The sequence below is a fragment of the Pholis gunnellus genome, assembly GCF_910591455.1.
Source record: "Pholis gunnellus genome assembly, chromosome: 7".
NCBI lineage: Eukaryota > Metazoa > Chordata > Actinopteri > Perciformes > Pholidae > Pholis > Pholis gunnellus.
The window spans coordinates 10041613-10062895 of record NC_136533.1 but is presented as its reverse complement, the minus strand read 5'-3'; the positions used below and the strand labels follow the sequence as shown (position 1 = coordinate 10062895).

Genomic DNA, 21283 nt, shown 5'->3' with positions numbered 1-21283 from the left:
AGTAGAGGTGGAGATTTGACAACTCCAGAGGTTCACACTGCTGGAAATTTAGTAGTTTTAACAGCAGTAGGGACAGTGATACATGGAAATACAACAAAAGAGAAGCATGAGGCAACACTGTGCCCTCAAACATGGAATACTCAAGGAATTCCTGGCAGAATTCCTGGGGACATTTGTCTTGGTTGTAAGTAGCATTTTGCATTATAAAATTGTGTTTTCTTCTCACATTAATTCCAATTGAGTGCAATACTTTACACAATATATTTTGCTTTAGAAGTTGTTTAGTCTGAGATCTTGTATATGTGTTCATGTTCGATGAGTTCCAGGCTGCTCCTGCTTATGCTAAGAAATCTACATGTCCCTCTATGATGTTAGTGACAATCTGCTGTTCTCTTCCTCTCTCGTTTGTCAGTTGTTTGGCTGTGGCTCAGTCGCTCAGACCGTCCTCAGTCGAAACAGCCTGGGCGAGCCTCTCACCGTCCACATCGGCTTCTCCGTGGGACTGATGATGGCGGCGTACGTGGCCGGTGGAGTCTCAGGTAAATGTGGTTTCCACTCAAGTAGAACTTATTTCACATGAGCCACCACTCCCCACAAGTTTGATATGGCACTTTGAATGTAATGCATGTGTGATGCAGTTAAATCAATAATAATTATTGGGTGACTCTTTCTGCTGGGTATTGGCTTCCTGTCAAATCAACTGAAGAAATATCATCAGTTTCTAATAATATAATTCTTTCTGCATATTTAGCTTCTTTGCTGGATTTAATATATTGTTTAGCGCTACAGACTCCATTAAAATACTTTATAGTTGATGCAAACAACCTGAAACAGTTCTCTTGTATGTGTTGTAATGTAAACATGAGGTTTGCAGCTTGTACATAACTTTATGACGTCCTGTCCGGCCAGGGTCGTGCCAGCTCTCTGTCCAGATCCAATGAAAGTGTACTGACCATCGATTTGTTAGTGTTGGTGCACAGCCTTTCCAGGGTCATACATATCCCTGGGCACTAAATGTCCTGCAAAGTCCATTGATCACAGGCTACGTTCATCACACCAAACAAGACTGCCCGACTCATCTGAGCAGCAGCTACTTCCATTTTTAACCAACAAAAAGGTCCAAACAGAATTCACGGAGACAGATCTCTGACGGACGACAGATGTTTTAAAAATATATAAAAATTAGCAGGATGTGAGCGCAGCAGAACAGAACAATGCTCCCCTTTGTTTGTTTTTTCTTACTCAGTGGTTGAATTTCTAATATGTGACCATTGTTCTGCCTCTTTGCCTGTGAGCATACATAACAAAACCCAGCACCGCCCCGGGGGCCGCTCTCCTTCTGCTGCCCCTCGTAAATGTGACAGCCTCACTAATGATGGAGAGGATATCATGCCAGACTCCCCCACCCACTGCACGCCTCTTTCACTCTCTGCTTTGTCTTTGGTCCCAGGGGGCCATGTGAACCCCGCGGTGTCTCTGGCCATGGTGATTCTGGGCAAACTGAAGATTTGGAAGTTTCCCTTCTACGTCATTGCTCAGTTTCTTGGTGCTTTTGCTGGAGCTGCCGCAGTCTTTGGATTATACTATGGTGAATACACCTGAACTTTATCCCCTTACACTTGCATATTAAACCATACCAGCTACATGTTCATAGTAATTAAATACTAATGGTTACAACCATTTACTTGTCTTCCTCACAGATGCTTTCATGGACTTCACCAGTGGGATTCTGTCAGTGACGGGAATCAACGCGACAGGTCACATCTTTGCTTCCTACCCTGCGAGACACCTGTCTGTCCTCGGCGGCTTCATCGATCAGGTGAGCTCTAGTCACGGTGACCTAATGACCTCCCAAATAAATTGTGCATCGCCGCTCTCATTCAGCCTTTAAATTGTGTCTGGCAAATGCAGCTAATGCAAAATTGATTGCCCCATTTAGTCTGAGAATATCCCCTCTATTGCTTCAGCTTGGGGTCGAATGACCCATTTCCTGGCATTTCCTGGCAGTCACTGGAAAGTCAAATCTATACTTAACACCATTTTCCACCTTTTTAGTCGGTGCAGCGATCCAAAAAAAACACATCCACCATCTTAAAACTGTTGAAAACCACATCAGGTGAACAACTGAGATAAGTCTAACTAAACTCTAATCAGCGTGATTGTGCTCATGTTAATGTTTCATTTTGAATGTGTAACAGTAATGCTGTACAGGGCGCTGCCTCTAAATACTAAATCATTAATAATAATTAATAGCAGTTAAAACCTAGATTTCAACCCTTTAGATTAAACTTGTTTACACATTAAAACAGTTAGAAGGATGTAATGTACCCAATGCAGCTGACCACTATACAGGTTAAATCAACACATTTTATTCTCATTATTCTAAAAGACATATGTGCACAAAGACATTCACATATAAACAGACTTAGATATACATGAACGTAAAGTTGTATGCAAAAATGTAACGTTCAAAAAACCTGTGCCGGAGATGTAGGAAGCTGAAAGCGCAGAGACCTCTTAAGTCAAGACAACCGAATTACTCGACATACGCGTACTGTGTTGCCTAAACTCTGCAGTTTACCAAACAAATGTTCCACTCCCGCAGGTGGTGGGGACAGGTATGCTGGTCCTGTGTATCTTGGCTATTATTGATACTGACAACATCGGAGCTCCCAAAGGCGTGCAGCCGCTGGCTATAGGTCTGATCATCATGGCCATCGGTGTGTCCATGGGACTGAACTGTGGCTACCCCCTGAACCCCGCCAGAGACCTGGGACCCCGACTGTTCACAGCTGCAGCAGGATGGGGGATGGAGGTGTTCAGGTAACTGCAGCAGAGGAAGACGGATCAGGATGTTATGTTACGTTTAATGTGTGATTTCTCTGATCTACCTGGGTTGAACCAAATACTGGCAATACTATGTCCAAAAACACCATCATTTATTTTATTTTTTATTTATTTATTAGAGCACCGCCATATGAAGAGAACCAGGGAAAATGAGGACTAGATTTCGATTTGGTTTTGTTCCAGACGGATGTTAGTTTTCATAACCAGCACATAGACGCAAAGGTTTTCTTATTTTATCAACCTATATCAATTCTGTAGTTTAACTATTTCTTAGTTAGCCTTTGGATTGTATGCCTATAATGTTAGATGTGGCCTATTGAAATGCAATCCAGCTACATTATAGAAACATTTTAAATTGTGTCCATAATGTTGTGAATCGAGAACAAAAAGAGATGTTATTGCTTAATTATCATTTTGTTTAATTGTCTATCTTAATGTAGATGTTATTTTATATAATTGTGATAAGTGATTTTGGTTATTCAAAGAAATGCACATTTATTAACAAATTAATTTAGTCCAATAATAAAGAAACAGTTGATAGATTGTCATCCTGTTAACTCATTAGGACCTGAGCTGACATGAACCACAGTGTTACATAAGGTCACACGCACTCGACAGATGCAGTCGATGCTTGTGAATGATCCAGTGGTGGCCCCGGTGATCCACAGGGGCCTCCGTGTGAGATTTATTTAACTCTTTCTGCCGATGTGTTTTTACACTTTGTTGCTCGCAGCACTGCAGACCACTGGTGGTGGATCCCTGTGGCGGGGCCCATGGTGGGGGGCGTGGTGGCAGCCGTCATCTACTACCTGCTCATCGAGGTGCACCACCACCGCGACGCGCCCGAGAAGCCCCATGAGGAAGAGGAGGAGGAGGAAGACGAGGACGAGGACGACAGCAGTCTGAAGGACAAATATGAGATGATCACGATGAGCTAAACAAAACAAAAACAAAAAGACATTCACACCCTTCCATCTGTAACGACAGGCTTCCTCTGTCAGTGTCCACACCGATATTGGACTGTCTCATTTCCAATTTAACGTTTTATGTTTCATAAACACATGAAAATCTCAGTCCTGTGTGCTTAACATTGTTGTTAATTTTCATATATATGTTGTAAATACTGTATTATAGATATTAGACCCTTTATTTGGCTATATTCAACAACTGGTACTGGACTAATAGTTTTACATTACTGCCAGCCTCCTTTACGTTTGCTCCCTTCTAGTTAAGTGGTCGTGATGATATTCTCTGTATAGTCACTTAAAAAAAGTTTTTGTTGTAACTTATAATTGTTTTCTGATTTTGCAAACCACGAGGAATCCTCCCCTCCTGCTCTTTATTAATATTCGTATTTTACTCTGTGATGTTTTGTCAACATTAAAGTTTCTACAAATATCGAGTTCATAAGAGATATATTCAACTTCAGGGGATGAGACGCCGTCATATATTACATTTATTACATTTATTACTGAAAACTGCAGTTAAACTGAGCTTTAGATTATTGTATAGGCTTGTGTGATGAAGTGAACGAGGACAGTAATGGCAGGCACGAATCTTTGCCGTAAACCTCACCAGCAGACGAGTACATTTCCTGGTGTAAGATTGAACACCTTCAACTATAATTGGACCGACACAAGCGACGGATTATTTGTTGTTCATTGTTAAGATTGCTGAGTATGATTACACCTCTCAGTGTCAGCTCAGTACATTATGCTGTGAAATATTTCCTGTGTGAGCTGATTACTCAAGTTAACGTCTTTGTACATATCAAAGTGGGACGTCTGACTTGAATTAGAGCCTCAGGCGGTGACTCTACTGTTGGAGAGTTAAACACGTGGAAACAACAGGAAGGTGGTAACACATGGCAAATAAGTGAAAATCTAGCCATCCTGTCATTCTGTGGAGACTCTTCACCCTTTTGGTCAGCGGTGGAAGAAGTATTCGACCATTTACTTGAGTAAAATTATAAATACCACCATGCAATGTCTTTTGTTACAAGTAAAAGTACTGAATTCAAACTTTTACTCAAAGACCCCCTCCAAAGTTCAGTCATCTATCGTTAGAAGTCCTTGTATAAGTTGCACATTAGACCATGACACGACAGACACCAGTTCTGTGCACAGCAGAGAAACATTTCTCCCTTAAAGTGGAGAATTTGAGTGTCACACTCATCATTGTGCAAAGTGAGAGCCAAGTGTAGTAACAAAAAGCAAATATATATCTACGTGTATATTATCAAGGTTGGGGAGCAGGCAGCTGGGGATGGACAAAATGAGGAAGCAGCAGAAACATTGCAATGATTAAATAAAAAAAAAAAGCTTTCAAGCAGGAGTCCAACATAACAGGCAGTTAACAGCAGGCGAGGTCAAAGGCAGCTGGCACAGAACTCCCAACATAGCAGAGGACAAACCGACCAAGAACAAATGAACTGGTATAGAGACTGAGCAAGTGGGAAGTGGGAAGAGCTGAGCTAGAGCACAGGTGACCACAGGGCTGCCAAGAGACAGCGGACACCAATGAGGGCAGGTCAGACTAACACAAAAAGGCTTGAAACCAAACAAAGGCAGGTAGTGAAACCAGACAGGAAACAAGAGGAGAGAACTTACAAAATAAAACAGGAAACAAACTAAACCAAAATCAAGATGACAACTATAGACAGTATTTGCTTATTGTCTTGAGCGGAGTGGAAGTATATAAAATTAAGGAGAATATGAGTGCTCCTGAATTTCACTAAAGCAGTACTTGATTAAATGTACTTAGTTACTTTCCACCACCAGCTTTGGGTCAGTATTGGTTTTTGGCTGCAAGCAAATGCAGAAAAAGGGGGTCTTATCCTTCAGTGACACATAAAACTCAAGGAGAAGAAGCTCTGGCCAGACAACACAAGTCAACTTCATGCCATCTAAGTTTCAGAGACATGGTGCAGACCAGTACAGGTACAGTGGTACTGCTGCTGAGCCAGACTGGAGCAGGAAACCGCAGCAGCAGGAGAACCAAATAAGTTTGGAGAGGTATCTGACGGACCAATTAGAGAGCTGCAGGACGAGTTCATCTGACACCAGCCTGAGGGTCAAAATACAAATCACATTATTTTTCATTTCATACATGGAGCAGAGAGGAAAATCAGTTTGTAAAGACTAACTGGCAGCTTAATAACGCTTCATGTGCAGGTGCATGTGATTGTCCCTGGTTTTCCATAGCAGCTGTTACCTTCAACTAAACTGATATCATCACATAACGGAAAGGACACAGTGCTGTACTTAAGTACAAATCTGAGGTACATGTACTTCTAAGGTTCTTCACGTTCTATATATTTCTACTCTACTATACTACAGAGGGAAATTATTGAATTTACATGTAAAGCTGAAACAATTAGTGGATTCACTGATTGAGAGAAACGTTATTGGAGGATTTTGATAATCATTTCAGGATTCTTTTCATGCAAAATGATTTCATGGTTTCAGCTTTGCAAATATACTTTGATCTGAATGTATTATTAATAATCTTGAGGGTTGGACAAATCAAGCATTGTGAAGACGTCATTTTGGGCTCTGGGTTATTGTGAAGGCATTAATTGCTATTTCTTTTAATTTTTACTAACCAAACCATTAATTAATTATTCAACAGATTAATCCTTTAATATTTTTTTTTTTACTTTTCAATGCTAGACTTTTACTAGCATTGTTACAGTGTGATATTAGTGTTTTACTAAGTAAAGAATGTGAATACTGGTACAATTTGATAATAAAAGAAGACAGCACTTTGTAACGATCAGTCGCTTTACTTCTTGCAGCATATAATGTTTCCACGAGATTACACAAACTGAATCCACGCCTTTAAAATCTAATCTAATCTCTGGCCATTATCTGATACTGCACAATGAACTGGGAGTCATATTGTATTTCCATTTCGTATTTCGTAGTGCTCGGGGTCAGCTGCCACTCAGTTCAGCCTGGGTGACACTGAGCAGGCCGGTGCCACTATTACAATCATGCTTTGTCACTGACAGGAGAGACAAACGGTGCTGCTCGCTCACCGGCTGTGGCGTCAGCTCCTTGCACAGAGCTGAAACTCTCAATGTAGAACATTGACCAGTAACGTCGTTCACTCTGCGGGGGAATTGTGTGTGAGTGACGTCAGTTTGCAGAGAGCTGTGAGAAAGTGAACTACAGCATCAGTAATAACAATTTAAATCTTAAATTCAACTCACCGCCTGCATGACATAGAAAATATTGAGCCTGAACTCGTTGTGGGTGACTGTTCATGTCACAACCAGCGGCTGCAGCTGAGAATCCACATTGAAAATCAATAGCAGGCCACATTCCACTGCATGTGCTAATGCGTGCTTTCCTCTGGTTGTTGCATCATCAAACACACTCGTGAGGAGAAAGTCATCACTATGTTTAAGCAACGAGTAAATAAAGTATGTAACAAACACATAGACTGAGGAAAAAAATGTCTTGAGCAGCTGCATGAAATTCCTTCGGCCCACTTTACTCACATAAATAAAGCATGGCTGAACATGCACAATATTTGCAGTTCCTCAGTTGAAGTAGTACATGATAACTGAAGTGCTCTTTGATGGAAATAGAGGCGACGAGAAGCGGTGTGTGGCTCTGTGGTGTTGATGCTGGTGACTCACAGGATGCAAAAGCTCCCAACACTTCAGCATCTGATCAAACAGCTGCTCCCTCTGCTGTGGACGCCCCTCTACTGCAAACCGCTGAGTGAGCAGCTTTAGTTGACAATATGTAGGAAGTTACCAAATTCAGGACACAGCTACTTAGGCCCACCACTAGAGGAGAGGCACATCAACAAGCAGATGTTACATTTCTTGTGTTTTCTCTGTCACATCAGTTCACCTGAATACAATCAAATCCATCCTAAAGTCTCTTCTTTTTTGTAAACACCACACATCCTTATCATGCAGAATTAAAAAAAGGATAAAAGAACATGGACGCAATAAATGGGACCCGTCCCATCCTTGTAGTTGTAGTACAACATTAAAGAAGAGGATTAGAAAAAGAGAGCACGCGTCACAGACAGTAAACAGGGGTCTATTTTATTTTGAACGAGTCTTTTAATTAATGCATTTCAAGTACTCCAAAAATTACATCTCTTTGCACAATACAATTTGAAATTTTTTTTTAGTAAAAATGTTCAAAGTGAACAAAAATTTCCGATACTGTATAAAACACAGTGAACATTAAAATCAGACAGTAGTATTACTTTTTAATCTTGTGTTCTTTCGGCCTACATCACCTACAACATTTTCAACTCAATTTGGACATTTTCAGTGCACGTTTATCTAAAAACTTTACCAAGACTACGAAATTAAAAAGAAAGTAAATTTACAGGCATTATTCTTCTGCTCTTCTACCCCAAACCATGCCACAGGAGAACAGAGACAAAAATGAGAATGTAACATTAACTCCATCACCCTGAATTGTTTTTACCTTTGATGACGGTGGAGAAAAGTATCAGAAGCAGAGTTCAACTAGCACATATAAGAACATAAATAACTTAGAGGAGAGGAAGGTTTGTCACATATTTGAACAACTTACTCTGGAATTAGAATACAAAAAATGAAACGGATGTATCAAAATGTAATTTTTCCATTTTCAAATGAAATGCAAATTTTCGAAGTACTGTACAAGTTTACATGTAAATTCTCGAGGCTTAAGCGGGCGTGATCCAGCCTAGAAGACGGAATTTAAAAAGAGCTCCATTTTGTACAGAAATGAGACGTTATAGCGACCGCCGACCTGCCTAATTCATCTGCCGTGTGAAATAAACCATTAGCCGTGAGACACGTTGTTTCTCATATCCCCTCCAGAGCACAGGTGTGATTATTACGACCACCAGCACTGTGCTGTGAGATATTAGGTGTGAATAGTATTGCATGCTTTCAAAAAATAAATTAAAAAATGCCAGAATAAAATAAAATCAGAGCACAAAATGTACTTTGCTGAATATATAATGCTGTGCCAAACTTTTCACCCACTTCCCCCAAAACCTATTGGTGGGTGAAATGCTTGCATCATGACCGGATTATGGTTCGTGTTATCACGTTTGTGTTATCACCCCTCATGCCGTGTTGCAGCAAGGGGAGGAAGAAAACATCCGAGGTCAAACAATCACGTCCTCCTTTATTTCTTCCTTTAAAAGTGGCTTCAGAAACTTAACGAGTGTCTACTGGACTTTTATAAAAACCTGCGTGGAAAAAGATCAGCTGTACACGTGTATGTCACTCTGACGTTAACTCACACTGAGGCCTGCACTCATGCGCTCTTCAGGGGATTTCGTCCGTGATGAAATCTGACCGGGAGATAACTGGTGAGTTTAAAATAATAAAATAAAAACAGCAGCTTTGTCTCTTGTGAAACTAGTGAACACACTGAGGACATGTGTGAATAGTGCGACAGCTGCGTTACGCTGCTCCTTCCACTTGTTTTAAGACTAACATTAATAGCTGTCAAAGTAAATAGTGTTGTGTGACATACAAATATTACAGACCTTTGTCAATTAATAGTCACATTTAATAAATGTGTCCGCATGCCCACATTGAAAAGTTCTTAGATTCGCTATCTGAAGAATAATAGAATGATTTAATCTTACTTTTTTTTTTTTTGTACATCCACACCGGAGTCATTTTTAAGTTTATTTCCACACTCATGTAAACTAACTCTGTAACATGATACACTCTCACTTCTAAACTAAGCCACAGCCGCCTTCAACGCTCCCTCGTCTTCATATGTGAACAGGTAGAATCATCCTCAGCTTCAGTTAGTGGTTTTTCATTCTTAAGACAATAAAAAGGTGTCCCAAACTAGGTGATCTTCCCTTTCTGTTTCCATGACCTCATCTAGCTTGTTACACAACTTAAGAAAAACATGTTAGCAAGACAATAAAAAACAAAAAAGATGAAAAATGGACCTTGAACGAAGAAGGCCTGAAAAGTGGGATATGGTGACCTTGTTGTTCAAATTCGAAATCTAGCAAATCTAACGAAAGTGAAAGAGATCCACCTGATAGGACGACTGCGCAGAGAACTTGATGGCGCCAAATCCTCAACTGCAACGTCCAAGGAACTCATCACAACCACCAGTCCTTCAATTATGTGTTAAGAGTCCTGAGAGCACTAACCGAAAAAATAAAAGAAAAAAAGTGAAGAATTACAGATTTACAGTAGAAGAAATAGTTTGTTTTCACTTATGATACACTAAATATGTACAGTCACATGCAGAAGACGGTCTGCACGAGAGACCGGAGCCTGTGTCTTTTGCCGCTTGACATGTGTGAATCACAAAAGTGCCGCAAATCCCCACCGAGTGTCTCTCGTTCCCGGCTAGAATGGCGAAAAAAAAAAATAAAAAAATCACGGAACAATTCACCAGCAGCCACGGGCGTGTCGCTCAAGAAGACGTTGCAATAGAACAAAAAAAAAAAAACGAACACACACATCACAGAATGTACTAAAGCTACACATGATCCTTAACTCCTTGGCACTCCTTCAAAAAAGAAACAGAAATGGTGGAAAAAGATGCTAGATCGCACTGCATTGGAAATGGCTGATGGCTGAGTCCACTCCACGAAGAGCCAAATCGAGTTGCTAGATAGTGTTTTCTCTTTTTCACGCATCCGCTTTGTCTGTAAATGGAGGATATGATGACGACTAACAACCATGTCAGGCTTTTCTTTGGATGGAGTGACGCTTTTTGTTTCCCACTGTAGGCACAAGGAGGAGCCAAGGCATTCGGGGGGGAGGGGGGCGGGGGAGAGGGGGGCGGGATGTAGGTGTCTCAGCGTCTCATCTGGCCCATCTGATAGTTCTCCCGGGGCTGACGGTGGTGCCTCTGGGGCTGCGCCTGCCGCTGAGGCTGCCTCTGGGGCTGCCGCTGGCCGCCGTGCTGGTGGGCATGCGGGTGCTGAGACTGGTTCTGCACCTGGGAGTTAGCCTGCTGCTGCGCTCGCCGCCTCTTCAAAGTGCCTGTCAGGGGTAAAAAAAAAAAAAAGGCAGTTATTTGAGCTCGTTATTAGACAGATTGTGGGGTTTTCCTCCAAAACAAAATCGCTCCTACTGACACTCTGCTACTGATGCCTACACTGCAATAACAACTATGTCGCAAGTTCATCGCATGTCACGCTGTGAGAGATGGGTCTAACAAAATTGTGGTTCCAGTCTGTGTCAGACTGTACGAGATCAAGTTCGAGGCATTTTTGGAGCGTGGTGAATCGTAGAATTACAACTGAAGAAAAGGGTTTCAAGCACACACGTCATCAACTTGAGTCATTCCTCTGCACCGCTCCCAAGTGTCGCCACGGCGCCGCCCCCTTTGGAACGTGAAATGCAATTGTGCACAGCAGCAGTGGTACTTTGGTCCTAAATATCAGACTCCATCACAATTTATAAATAGCCTTCTTTTGGTTGCTGAAGCTCTAAATGGTCCGGTTGGCTCTCGTCTTGTCTCACAGTGTGACCCAGGACCACTGGTTTCTCTCACACTTGTCATCGTTCCTCTGAGATAAGCCCAAACACAGCTTGTGGTTTTCACATGTTAACCAGAAACTCACGAAACTCAACGTCTGTTCATTTAAAAGTGTTTGTACCAAACCCAAGAATTTAAATTGCAAATTGGTGTGAAACCTGGTAAGCTTGACTGTAATTTTGCCTCATGTTTCTATTTATTGAGGCATGTTAACAACAGGACTTCAAACACATGGTTTGTCAGTCAGGTGGTAAACCGTGTCAATCAAAGTCAACTTTCTTTGTAAATCTCTGGACTCACCTGGAAGTGGTTTGGGAGGAGGAAGTTTGGGGTTGCTGCTCGGTGTATGCACACTACAGATCTTAATGAAGCCAGCCATGAGCATGATGAGGGCAATGCCCATCAATAGCACTGCCCACCAATGGGCCTAGAGAAGAGAATGAAGCACAAATCAAACACGGTCAAAAGAACAAAAAGACCTCACGACTAATCATCCAATCAGAATCAGGAAGGTGATACATACCACAATCCACTCCGCAATGTTTTCATAGAGCTCTGGGTTGAAGATGGCCTTCTTCAGCCTGGCCAGCGGTCCGTCCGCGTCCACCAGACGGCACTTCATGAACACGTCACAGTAGCCTTTGAAGTCGTTGCACGGCGAGCCGGCTGGCAGCGTGGTCACCTTCTTATTGAAGAAACGAGCCAGACCCTCCGATCCTGTGCTGCTGCATGTGTTGGGATTCACTGCGGAGACGGATCACAGACAGTCAACACAACTCAAAAAGGAAAGAGATGAAGTCTCAGGCACGTTATATTTAGAAAGAAAATAGTTCTCAAGGCAGAAAAAAAAAAAAAAGAGAAGGTAAATGACTCACTCTTCTCCATGCAGCACACATGGCAAAGCTCGGTCTCGTCCTTGCCATCGAGGCTGGCACAGGTGCAGGCCTCGAGTCCGTACTTCTCACAGATGGAGCCGGAGCAGCCCTGCGGGGGAGGAGCACGAGGACAGGCGAGATCAGACGCCGACTGGTGCGAATATTAAGTCGCTATAACAACCAGCTCTTCCAGGTGTGAAGTCTTACCCCGTTGAGGCAGACTTGAGTCTCTCCGTGGCAGGCGGTGAAGTTGGCCTTGGGCTCAGACGTGGGGCACTGGGAAGCGACTCCGTTGCACATGCCCTGGTGAGCGCACTCCGACTCCTCTCTGCACTTCTCGTTGCGACCCTTGTAGGAGCACTCGAAAGTGCAACAAGGACCCTGGCTGGGACTGGTGGGACAGAGAGGAGTTTGGTCAAGAACTATCACAAATGAGCTGCAAGATCTTCCTTATGAGACCTGAAAATGCTCAGGCAAACAAAACCACATAGACAACATCCACGTCTACCTGCAGACTTTGTTGGGCTTTAGTTTGCACTTCTTGTTGTCAGGCTGGTTGGCGTCGTAGCAGCACTGGTCTCTGCACTGATCACTGTAGCCACAGTCACACTCCTCTCCCGGCTCCACCAGGCCGTTACCACAGATGGGCTGACCAGACTCTGTTTCGGGAAGGAGAGATAAACATCGAGTCTGGTCCCCAAAAACTGGAATATGTTTCATATTTTGACTTCTTGTACTGAAGGCTAAACGTGTACGAGAAATCAGACGTTTACTATGAAAACAAATATTGTTCTGAAGAGAATTTGGTGCTGCAATGAACAAAATCACAGCCTTCACCCCTGAGAGAAACCAAATGCAACACGGAACTCAAACAGACACTCCTCGTCAGTTTGTGCGAGAAAAGGCCAGAAAGCTAAAACAGTTCGGGAGAACCAAGACAGTTTTGGAAGCTTACACCAAAATCTAATAATTTCCCAGTCATATGTAGGCATGGGGCTTCTAACAGCATGTGCAAAATAGATTAAGCTTTTAAATAAGTGTGAAACATCACAAAGAAATTGCCAAATACTGTCAGTAAAAATAGCACTGAATGAATGCCAAGACTGCTTTTCAAAGCTGATACCAGTCAACATGCTGCTGCCTCTCAGGCAGCCTGAATAAAATCACTAATATGGGCACGGGGGGTTCAAATGTCACACTCATCAGAATCAGAATAATGTCGTGGTTTGAATTTACAAAACCTCAAGTTGGACCGTTAAGATGAAAACAGTGAAACGCACCGACAAAACAGTTGCTTCTCTTCTTCTCCAGCACCTGGCTGATGTTGCGCACGCTACAGATGGAGAACTTGTTGTTGTTGAGCTTGTCGCCCGACGTAGCTCTTGCATACATGATGTAATTGCCCTTCTCCTTCTTGTCTTGGCTCTTGGATTCTCCCGGGGTGCACTCGGATCCAGAGTCGTGCTGAGAATGAGAGAGAAAAACGAATACTCACAAGTTAAAGGAAGACGGGTACAAAGTGTGGGAGCCGAATTCATTCTCACCGTGCATTAATGTGGCACGTCTAAGTAACTCACCGGGGAGCCAAAGTTGTGTCCTACTTCATGCGCAAAAGTGATATGGGAGACTTTTGGAGGTACGTGGGAGGCATAGTTCTGTACAGTGATGATTCCGGTGTTGAGAGACTTCTTTTTCCCGTCTGAGTACAGCTTGCTTTTTTCACAGATGCCTCCGGAGCTCCCTGCAAAATGAAAGTTGGAAATGTATTTTAAACCACAGCTACAAAACATGCAGAATGTTTCTCATTAAAGAGGGAGAATCTGATTCATGCTGTGACAGTTTTTTTCATTAATTTCGAGATGACATAATGTCTTACTTCAAAACATAATGAGCGGGATTCATCAACATGTTTACAGAAGATGGTAAATTAAAATTGTGCGTCATCGCAGGCGGAGGACACGTAACCTTCCACAGTAAATTAAAGATTTCAACAGTGCAACATCTTCCTTTAAAACTTCAAATTAAGAATGTAGTAACAGTTACAGAGTGCAATAAATATATGGCCAGGGCCATCATGAAAACCTTTGGGAATCATTACATCTGCTTATTGTCTGAGTTGATATTTTAAAGCTGCATTTGGTTCTCACTACAGTCTGAATCAATCCGCATTTGCAAAACCAAATACCACAAACACTTCCTTGTTGTGTAATCCAAATGAATCACAATTAACTTAAGCTGTAAATCACGGCTGCTTTGCTAGAATAATCTCATAATCACTAAGACACTGTGTGTCCCTTACGATAATGTGCCTCCTCCCAAATACAAAGAATATTCTACATTACGTTAAACTCTGTATAATGCTTTTTAGAAAAGCACAGAATATTTAGTTTCTGACCACCAATGACAGTCTTTCAGTACCTGAAGGGGCTCCCACCCAGGCCAAGCCCAACACCCCGTCATCAAAGTCTCTGTCGGTGAAAACATAAGCCAGGCAGTAGTCGTCATGGTTCTGCTCCGAGTTCAGCTCCAGGAACTTCTCCACGCCGATGTTGGCAAAGCGGAACGGGTTGGACCGGTCCCTCTCGTCGCTGGTGGTGTTTATCTGTACAAGAGGACGATGACAACGAGTTCAGAGGGAAGAAATGTAAAACCCACACAGCCTTTAAAACCAGCACAAGACGTACCCTGATCCGTTTCACCATGAAGCTGATGTTGCGAATGCCCATGAAGTCTGTGCCCTGGTAGATGGCATCGATGGCCTTGACATGACTGGAGATCTGAAGGGGTCGTGACAACAACAAAAAAAGCTTCAACTACCCGTGTGCTTCACTATACTCTACTGTGTTCTGTCCACCTCCCACTGGGACTGAGTAGTACCTGAGCAATGACAGCCTCTCTGGTCTTGTAGTACTTGAAGAAGAGGTGGTCGGTCTGAATGAACAGCTGGCAGGTGTTTTTCTCAACCTGGGCCATCCTCTTCTTCCTCAGCAGCACGGGGTCATTAAAGCCCGCCTCGGTGTGGAGCTCCTGGTGTGAGGAGATGAGAGTTAAATAAAACATATATGTATATACAGCATTTTCAACCAAACAGAGGCTAAATAAATAATGTCCGGTATTTTTAGGCTGCAGTATGTTCATGAACTGCACCTCTGTTGCTGTGCTATCTATGTTGCATACAAGAATATGGTTGAGAAAGGAAGAAATAGTCAAAATAAGAGCGCACCAAGTGTCCCATAAAAGGAATGCTTTGGGGGACATTTATTGGAAAGAAACTTTAATACATATTTATATAACAAATCATAATATTTGTATCTCTGGTTCACGGGGTACAAATTGATAAACGACATATTTCATTTCTGAGATCCAACTTTGTTTGGATTAGAAAAATCTTTTGTTATTGTGCAGTAGACTGAATATGTGTTCATATAGTTGTTGACAGGAATCTTTGGGGATTCAGTAACAACTCCTCTCAAAAGAAAATAAATACAACGTGAAACTTGTGACCGGTTTAAATAAATAACATGCTATTATGTATACATTAATAGTATGTAAATGTATAATTTATCAACCCTCAGATTCCCTTCCTCTCTGTGGAACACCACAGACACGTCACCCACAGCTTTCTGAAGAGCTGCTGTGAAGCTCAAAGGGGATTCGGCTGTCGGCATTCCTAAAACTCCCCGTCTATAGAGACTGAGTCGCCTTGGAGACGGCCTCAGGAGGCCGTTTGAGGAACTGCAGCTTTTGTCATTTCAACATTGAATTCATTTCTCAGACAGCAGCATGGACCAATGCACTTGCGATGCAGCTGTACTTGTATCGAATTTTAATTTGAAAATGAAAGCGTTGGCGAGAAAAATAGAATATAGTGTTTTTTTCCCCATGCTATTGTGATGAGCTACTAATTAATCACGCAGACGATCCATCAATTGAGCTGAGACCGGCTAGTCTCACCAGTAAATAGAACCTCAACAGGCACACGGAGACTTAAAAAGGCTTCCGAGCGTATCTCTAACCCCGACTAAGATAGAAAAGTGTACATTTCCCCCAAAAACCAAACCATCTCTTTAATAGACACGGTGAGGGTTCACTGTGGTGTGTGGTGATGTTCACCTTGGGCGGCTCTGCTGAGACTTGGTACTTCTTCATCCTCTCAAACACTGAGCTATCAGCGCAGCCTCCCTCTGGGCCGTACTTGTGCGGGTAGTCTGAGCGAGAGAGGCAGACACAACACAGTTAGGATTACGGGAGACAATGTTAGCTGCTTAACCCCCTGAGTCTCTCTATTTCTGGCGCTTTTCATGATCGGCTAATGGATGTACTTACGCGCCACTTGAGCCTAGCCTTGCTATGTGAGCTGCTACTTCCTTGTCGCTCTCATTAGCGATTCCTCTCACATTTCGGTTTAATTTGCCCCTCAGCCACATTCAGTGTGTACACAGATCAATTGAAATTAGGGGTTGCCAGTGTAGTGAAGTACGCTTGGTGCTCACTATCAGTATCAACATTGGGAAGGCTGCTAAAATGAGCCAGCAGCCCGGGAGAAAGATCCTGTTACTCAGCCAACAAGCAGCCCAGGTATCTCTGCTCCCTGGGGGCCGATCACACCAGTCTAACCGTACACTTCCCCGATCACACATTTATAAATGCGTGCATCCGATTACACATACGCGACGATCACAGCGTGTCAAAGTGTTTGTGTAGCTGAAAGTTGCCGGGGACTCACGTATGTCGTCTTCGTGATAGATGACTGAGTGGAAGGGCACGTCTTTGCCCTGCAGGTATCTCTCAGCAGGCTCCACGTAGTAGGAGCCATGGTAGCTCTGAATGAAGCCCTCGAACTTACCGTCCACAATGGAGCCGTGAGTCAGGGTACCTTTCTCACCTGGGAACCCAAAGTACAGCGGTATAGATGTCAGAGGATTCACACTAGATCGAGCAGCGATGCATTAATACAGGTATGTTATAACGAGAAAGGGCCGTCTTACCGTAGATTTCTCCGGTGTAGATGTGAGAGGTATCGAATGGAACCTCGTCTCCTGAAACGTCTACCTTCAAATCTTGGGAAAACAAGGTTGTATCTCTCTTCATTCGTAAATTAAAATGCCTGAAATCAAAGAAAGGAATTTGATGACAAAGATTACAACGTGGGGCAACGGTGTTATCTATATTGCGAGAAGTTTGTTTCCAAAACCATCTGCTGATACTATTCATGTCACACAGCGCGAGCCAATGGGTTTGGGTGTGGATCTGAATTTGGCACTACTTTTGTAGGTAAGGAATACTCCCCCGGTGTTTGAGAAAATAGAAAAAGGAAATGAAAGGGGAAAAAAGTGAAAGGAAGGTAATAGTTTGGCAGAGAGAAAAAGTCTAAGCGGTTTCGGTTGCAGAGGGGAAACCGAAGTCTTATCTTGTAAGAGAGGGAACAGAAAATGAGGACATCTTGAAACAATGGTGCTTTTTTTTTTGGTTTAACAAATATATGGAAGGGAAACAAAGATGCCAGAGTAAATCTTGGGTTTCATGTAACAACTACACACTGCTCTTATTGTGTGTAAGCTACTGTTCTGTGGGTCGGACACGGCAGTTAAATTGGCCGTGAGAGAACAGAGGTCTTTGTAGTATTAGGATCAGAAAGTGAGGGTCAAACTTCACTTGATTGCGCAGGAATCTGGTACATGTTGAGAACCGTTTGTACCACGATTGTTTTCTGTTATGACTTCGCTAATGGGGTGCTGCAAATGTAGGAATTTGAGTTGTATCTCGAGCGTTGCCGTGAATTCAAAAAGGAAAAGAAGCCGACATATTCCTGCTTTTTATAAAAGGAACAGACATCTTCCTTCCCCGTGTTTGTTTGCTCGGCTCTCATCGTTCTCTTCTCTATTGAGCAGCGTCAGAGTTTGGGAACAGCCGGCAGGACGATGGACAGCCTTTGCCAAGCTCCCAGCCAGATGGTCCTGACTTTGTCGTGGAGAGTGTGGACACTTTCTATCAAACAACACCACCTCTTCAAAACGCTGGATGAAGTAGCATGACACAGACTGTGTGTGTCCATTCATCCATCTTCTTTAGCTAGAAGGGGTTCCCACCCAGGTATCAGGTGTACAGAGACACCCTGGAAACACCTGATCCCTCACAGGGCTAACTAACACACACACACCAACGCAGTAACAGTTTCTACCTCACCTGCATGTATTTACACTGTGACAAGAGTATCAGAACAAACCCAAACCAGGGCAGCGACTAACAATCATTTTTATTATCAATGAATCAATTCATTGTTTGGGCAAAGTTGTGTCTTTAAATTGCTTGTTTTGTCCAACCAAGAGTCCCAAGAACAAATAATAATCAGTTTACTGTGTCGTAAGACAAAGAAGAGCAGGAAATCATCACAACTGAGGAGACATTACAAATAGACAGAGAGACAAATTGACAAACCTTCCATGGGCGTGAAAATCTAAATGAAGGAACTTGTCTTCATGCGAGATCGCCCTCTTGGCCCGCTGATGGTTGCTGTGCACAAGCTCTGTGTCGTAGGACAGGCCTTCATAGTGACGGATGTACTTGTTCAGGGGATTCCTATAGTGTCCTGTGTAAAAGGAACAGAGGAACAAGAACTCAGCAAGAACAAGGAAAATACATTAACTTGAAAAGCATATCCTGATAGAATCAAAGTAAATAACACAGCCATCCTAGGTGTATATAATCTCTGTCATTTATTCTGGGTTGTATATTTATGTACAATATGTAAATGGCCAACATAACGTGAATATAGATGCGCCTGACGGCTCATTACGCAGAAATAAAATTAAAGCTTATAAAAAGGTAACATAGAAATATAAATATAAAATTGTACACTACCGAATGTAAAAAGAAAAAAAGTAAGTTTAATGAAATCTTAAGAGAAAAAGGTGAAAATGGAAGACCAAAGTATGGTTTGTAACAGCCTTGATACCACACTGGATCTATCACATCGACTATTTCTAGCTGATGGCAGACAACCTGAAATGCTAGTTTTGTTTGTTAGTCAATATATTTCAAGCGTAGATGGTATTTCAGTCTTTAAGGTGACATCAAAGTATAACAGCTTCGTTTTATAGTAAGTAACTGAGGCATGGACTTTAATTAGGATATTTTGAAGTGCCCATCAAATTGGGACATGTGTTTGACAGGCAGGAATAAAATGATGGAGACTGACAGCAAACCTGTATGGTCTGTGTTGTAAAATGCAGCTAAATATGCTATAAGTCAACTGGATGCCAGTTTTGGAGCTGTGCTTAACGACAGCCTCCAGCGTCACAGTATTATTATTTCGCCACCAGAAGAGTGGGTGGTGAGCTCGAAAGGAAAGAGATTCCACCCATTTCACCAACTGCTTCACACACACAAAAGCAGACAAACAGTCATTTTGTTGAGGCCATTTAATCCACTCACAAAGTGTTTTTGTTTTTAAAGTTAAGACAGTAAACTGAGCATACTGGCAAGTCTTTGAGATCTGTTCTTTTTTTACTTCATATTTAAACCAAGAGAAAGTTTTTTCAGTAAATACAACATATGTAATTAGTACTGTCTGACAGGTAATTATGCCTGACTAGAGAGCCATAAATTATAGGATTCAGGGTAACTATGCAAGAAACATCGTAAGTAGACCGACCAGACTTCAGCTACTTCTCTGTTCATGTGAAGTATGAAATATTTAGGTGCCAACATTAAATTTTTCATTGGGGTGACTATGAGAAGAGAAGGCCATGAATATTCTGAAATATGTTAATTACTCAAGGCCTACAAAAGATAAGATAATAAGCATTAAGTAGGCATGTCTTTGATCAAACAAATCATTCACATTTAAAAAATACTAGGTGGCCCTATTAAGTGAGAAAGTTGAGTCTGCTACTTTGACAAGGGAACCAGTATGAGATGTAAAATATTTATATTTATATAACATAAATATGGACCCTACAACTGTTTGACATGTTCATAGAAGTCATATGCAGCTAATTGTATTTCACTGTTAAACTATTTTACCAGTATATGATGCATGTGATGCCATAAGGAAATGTTGGGTTCATCACAAGTCAATACAGCATTTCACAGAGTGGCAATTTCGTTTTCAAAATAAAAATCACACAGACAAATGCTTTTCAAAATAAGATACTGAATCCAGACAATACCGTTACATTACATTACGACATTAGCATACAGATACAGCACTGACCAGTCCCAAAGCAGAAACAAACCTGACCACTTGTCAGTGATATACATTGTAAACCCTGGCACAGGTAACAGAACGGCTACGTGTATTATTTTTGACGCAACGTTAGCGGCTAAAGCGTCAGTTAGCATAAGGCTAACGGCTCGTTGACCCAGTCGGCATCTCCATCTTCCCATAACAATGGCTGTCGGCGCTATTCGCTACGATAACAACAAAACCGAGCCAAACCTGACAATAAAAACGGTGACAACACGCATAAATAACACATCAATATCGGTTTATTTCAGTCAACTGCACGAATCCAAGTCAGCTTTTTACTCTGTGTGTCATTTATTTAGCTAGAAGTAATACGGCAAAAAGGGTGCAGTCCTCTTCATAACAAGCAGGCCCTGGTGATCCTCCTGCTAGCTAACGGGCTAGCAGCCTTTCTCTTAGCTTCATGGATTCAACACAACTTGTAACGTTTTCTCCATGACACGCCTCACTCACCTTGGGTGTGGTTCAGTAAATACACGACAAGGAAAACTTTAAGATGAAGCATGTCTGACAAATCCATTGTTAGAACATTGATACCGTTTTCACTTTATTGTCCTACTTCGATAGGCGCAGACGCCCTGTGTGTTTATTGCACCTTCCTCTCATCGCCTCCTCTCTCTCTCTCTCTCTCCCTCTTTCTCTCTCTCTCCTGCGTCATGACGTCAGACGCACGGCAGCTTTTGGCATCCCTTCCCCCCCAAATGCATCCATGATCCAGGTCTGCGTCCATCACAGTGTAATGTAATGTAATCTAATGTAATGTATACAGCTTTCACCCCAACATGACAGGACCATTAGAAAATTATATCAAAATTTTCTTT

General features: G+C 42.2%; 2 protein-coding genes across 2 annotated transcripts; one reads left to right on the top strand and one right to left on the bottom strand.

The window, feature by feature from the left end:
• Positions 1–82: 82 nt before the first annotated feature.
• aqp9a (aquaporin 9a) lies at positions 83–4041 on the top strand (the record flags this gene model as incomplete). Its single annotated transcript, XM_079162321.1, has 6 exons — positions 83–184; positions 413–539; positions 1451–1588; positions 1701–1819; positions 2606–2823; positions 3581–4041. 6 exons carry the CDS (start codon positions 83–85, stop codon positions 3783–3785), a joined length of 909 nt encoding a protein of 302 aa, XP_079018447.1. The 3' UTR covers positions 3786–4041.
• A 3850-nt stretch (positions 4042–7891) lies between these two features.
• Positions 7892–21046, bottom strand: LOC306698446 (disintegrin and metalloproteinase domain-containing protein 10-like). Its single transcript, XM_079162747.1, has 16 exons — positions 20916–21046; positions 18653–18803; positions 17203–17321; positions 16941–17099; positions 16328–16422; positions 15092–15241; positions 14899–14991; positions 14633–14816; positions 13792–13955; positions 13495–13678; positions 12723–12873; positions 12422–12605; positions 12215–12323; positions 11863–12083; positions 11640–11766; positions 7892–10840 (listed from the first exon to the last, which is right to left on the bottom strand). The coding sequence occupies exons 1-16, from the start codon at positions 20980–20982 to the stop codon at positions 10653–10655; spliced, it is 2346 nt and encodes a 781-aa protein (XP_079018873.1). The 5' UTR covers positions 20983–21046; the 3' UTR covers positions 7892–10652.
• Positions 21047–21283: the final 237 nt, after the last annotated feature.

Bases quoted from the DNA above. Each gene is read 5' to 3' on its own strand.
- LOC306698446 (XM_079162747.1), bottom strand. From the start codon at position 20,982: ATGGATTTGTCAGACATGCTTCATCTTAAAGTTTTCCTTGTCGTGTAT. The intron at 18,804-20,915 runs GTGAGTGAGGCG...CCTTTTACACAG, and splicing joins TTTACTGAACCACACCCAAG to GACACTATAGGAATCCCCTG. The intron at 16,423-16,940 runs GTGAGTCCCCGG...TCTCTCGCTCAG, and splicing joins CTATCACGAAGACGACATAC to ACTACCCGCACAAGTACGGC.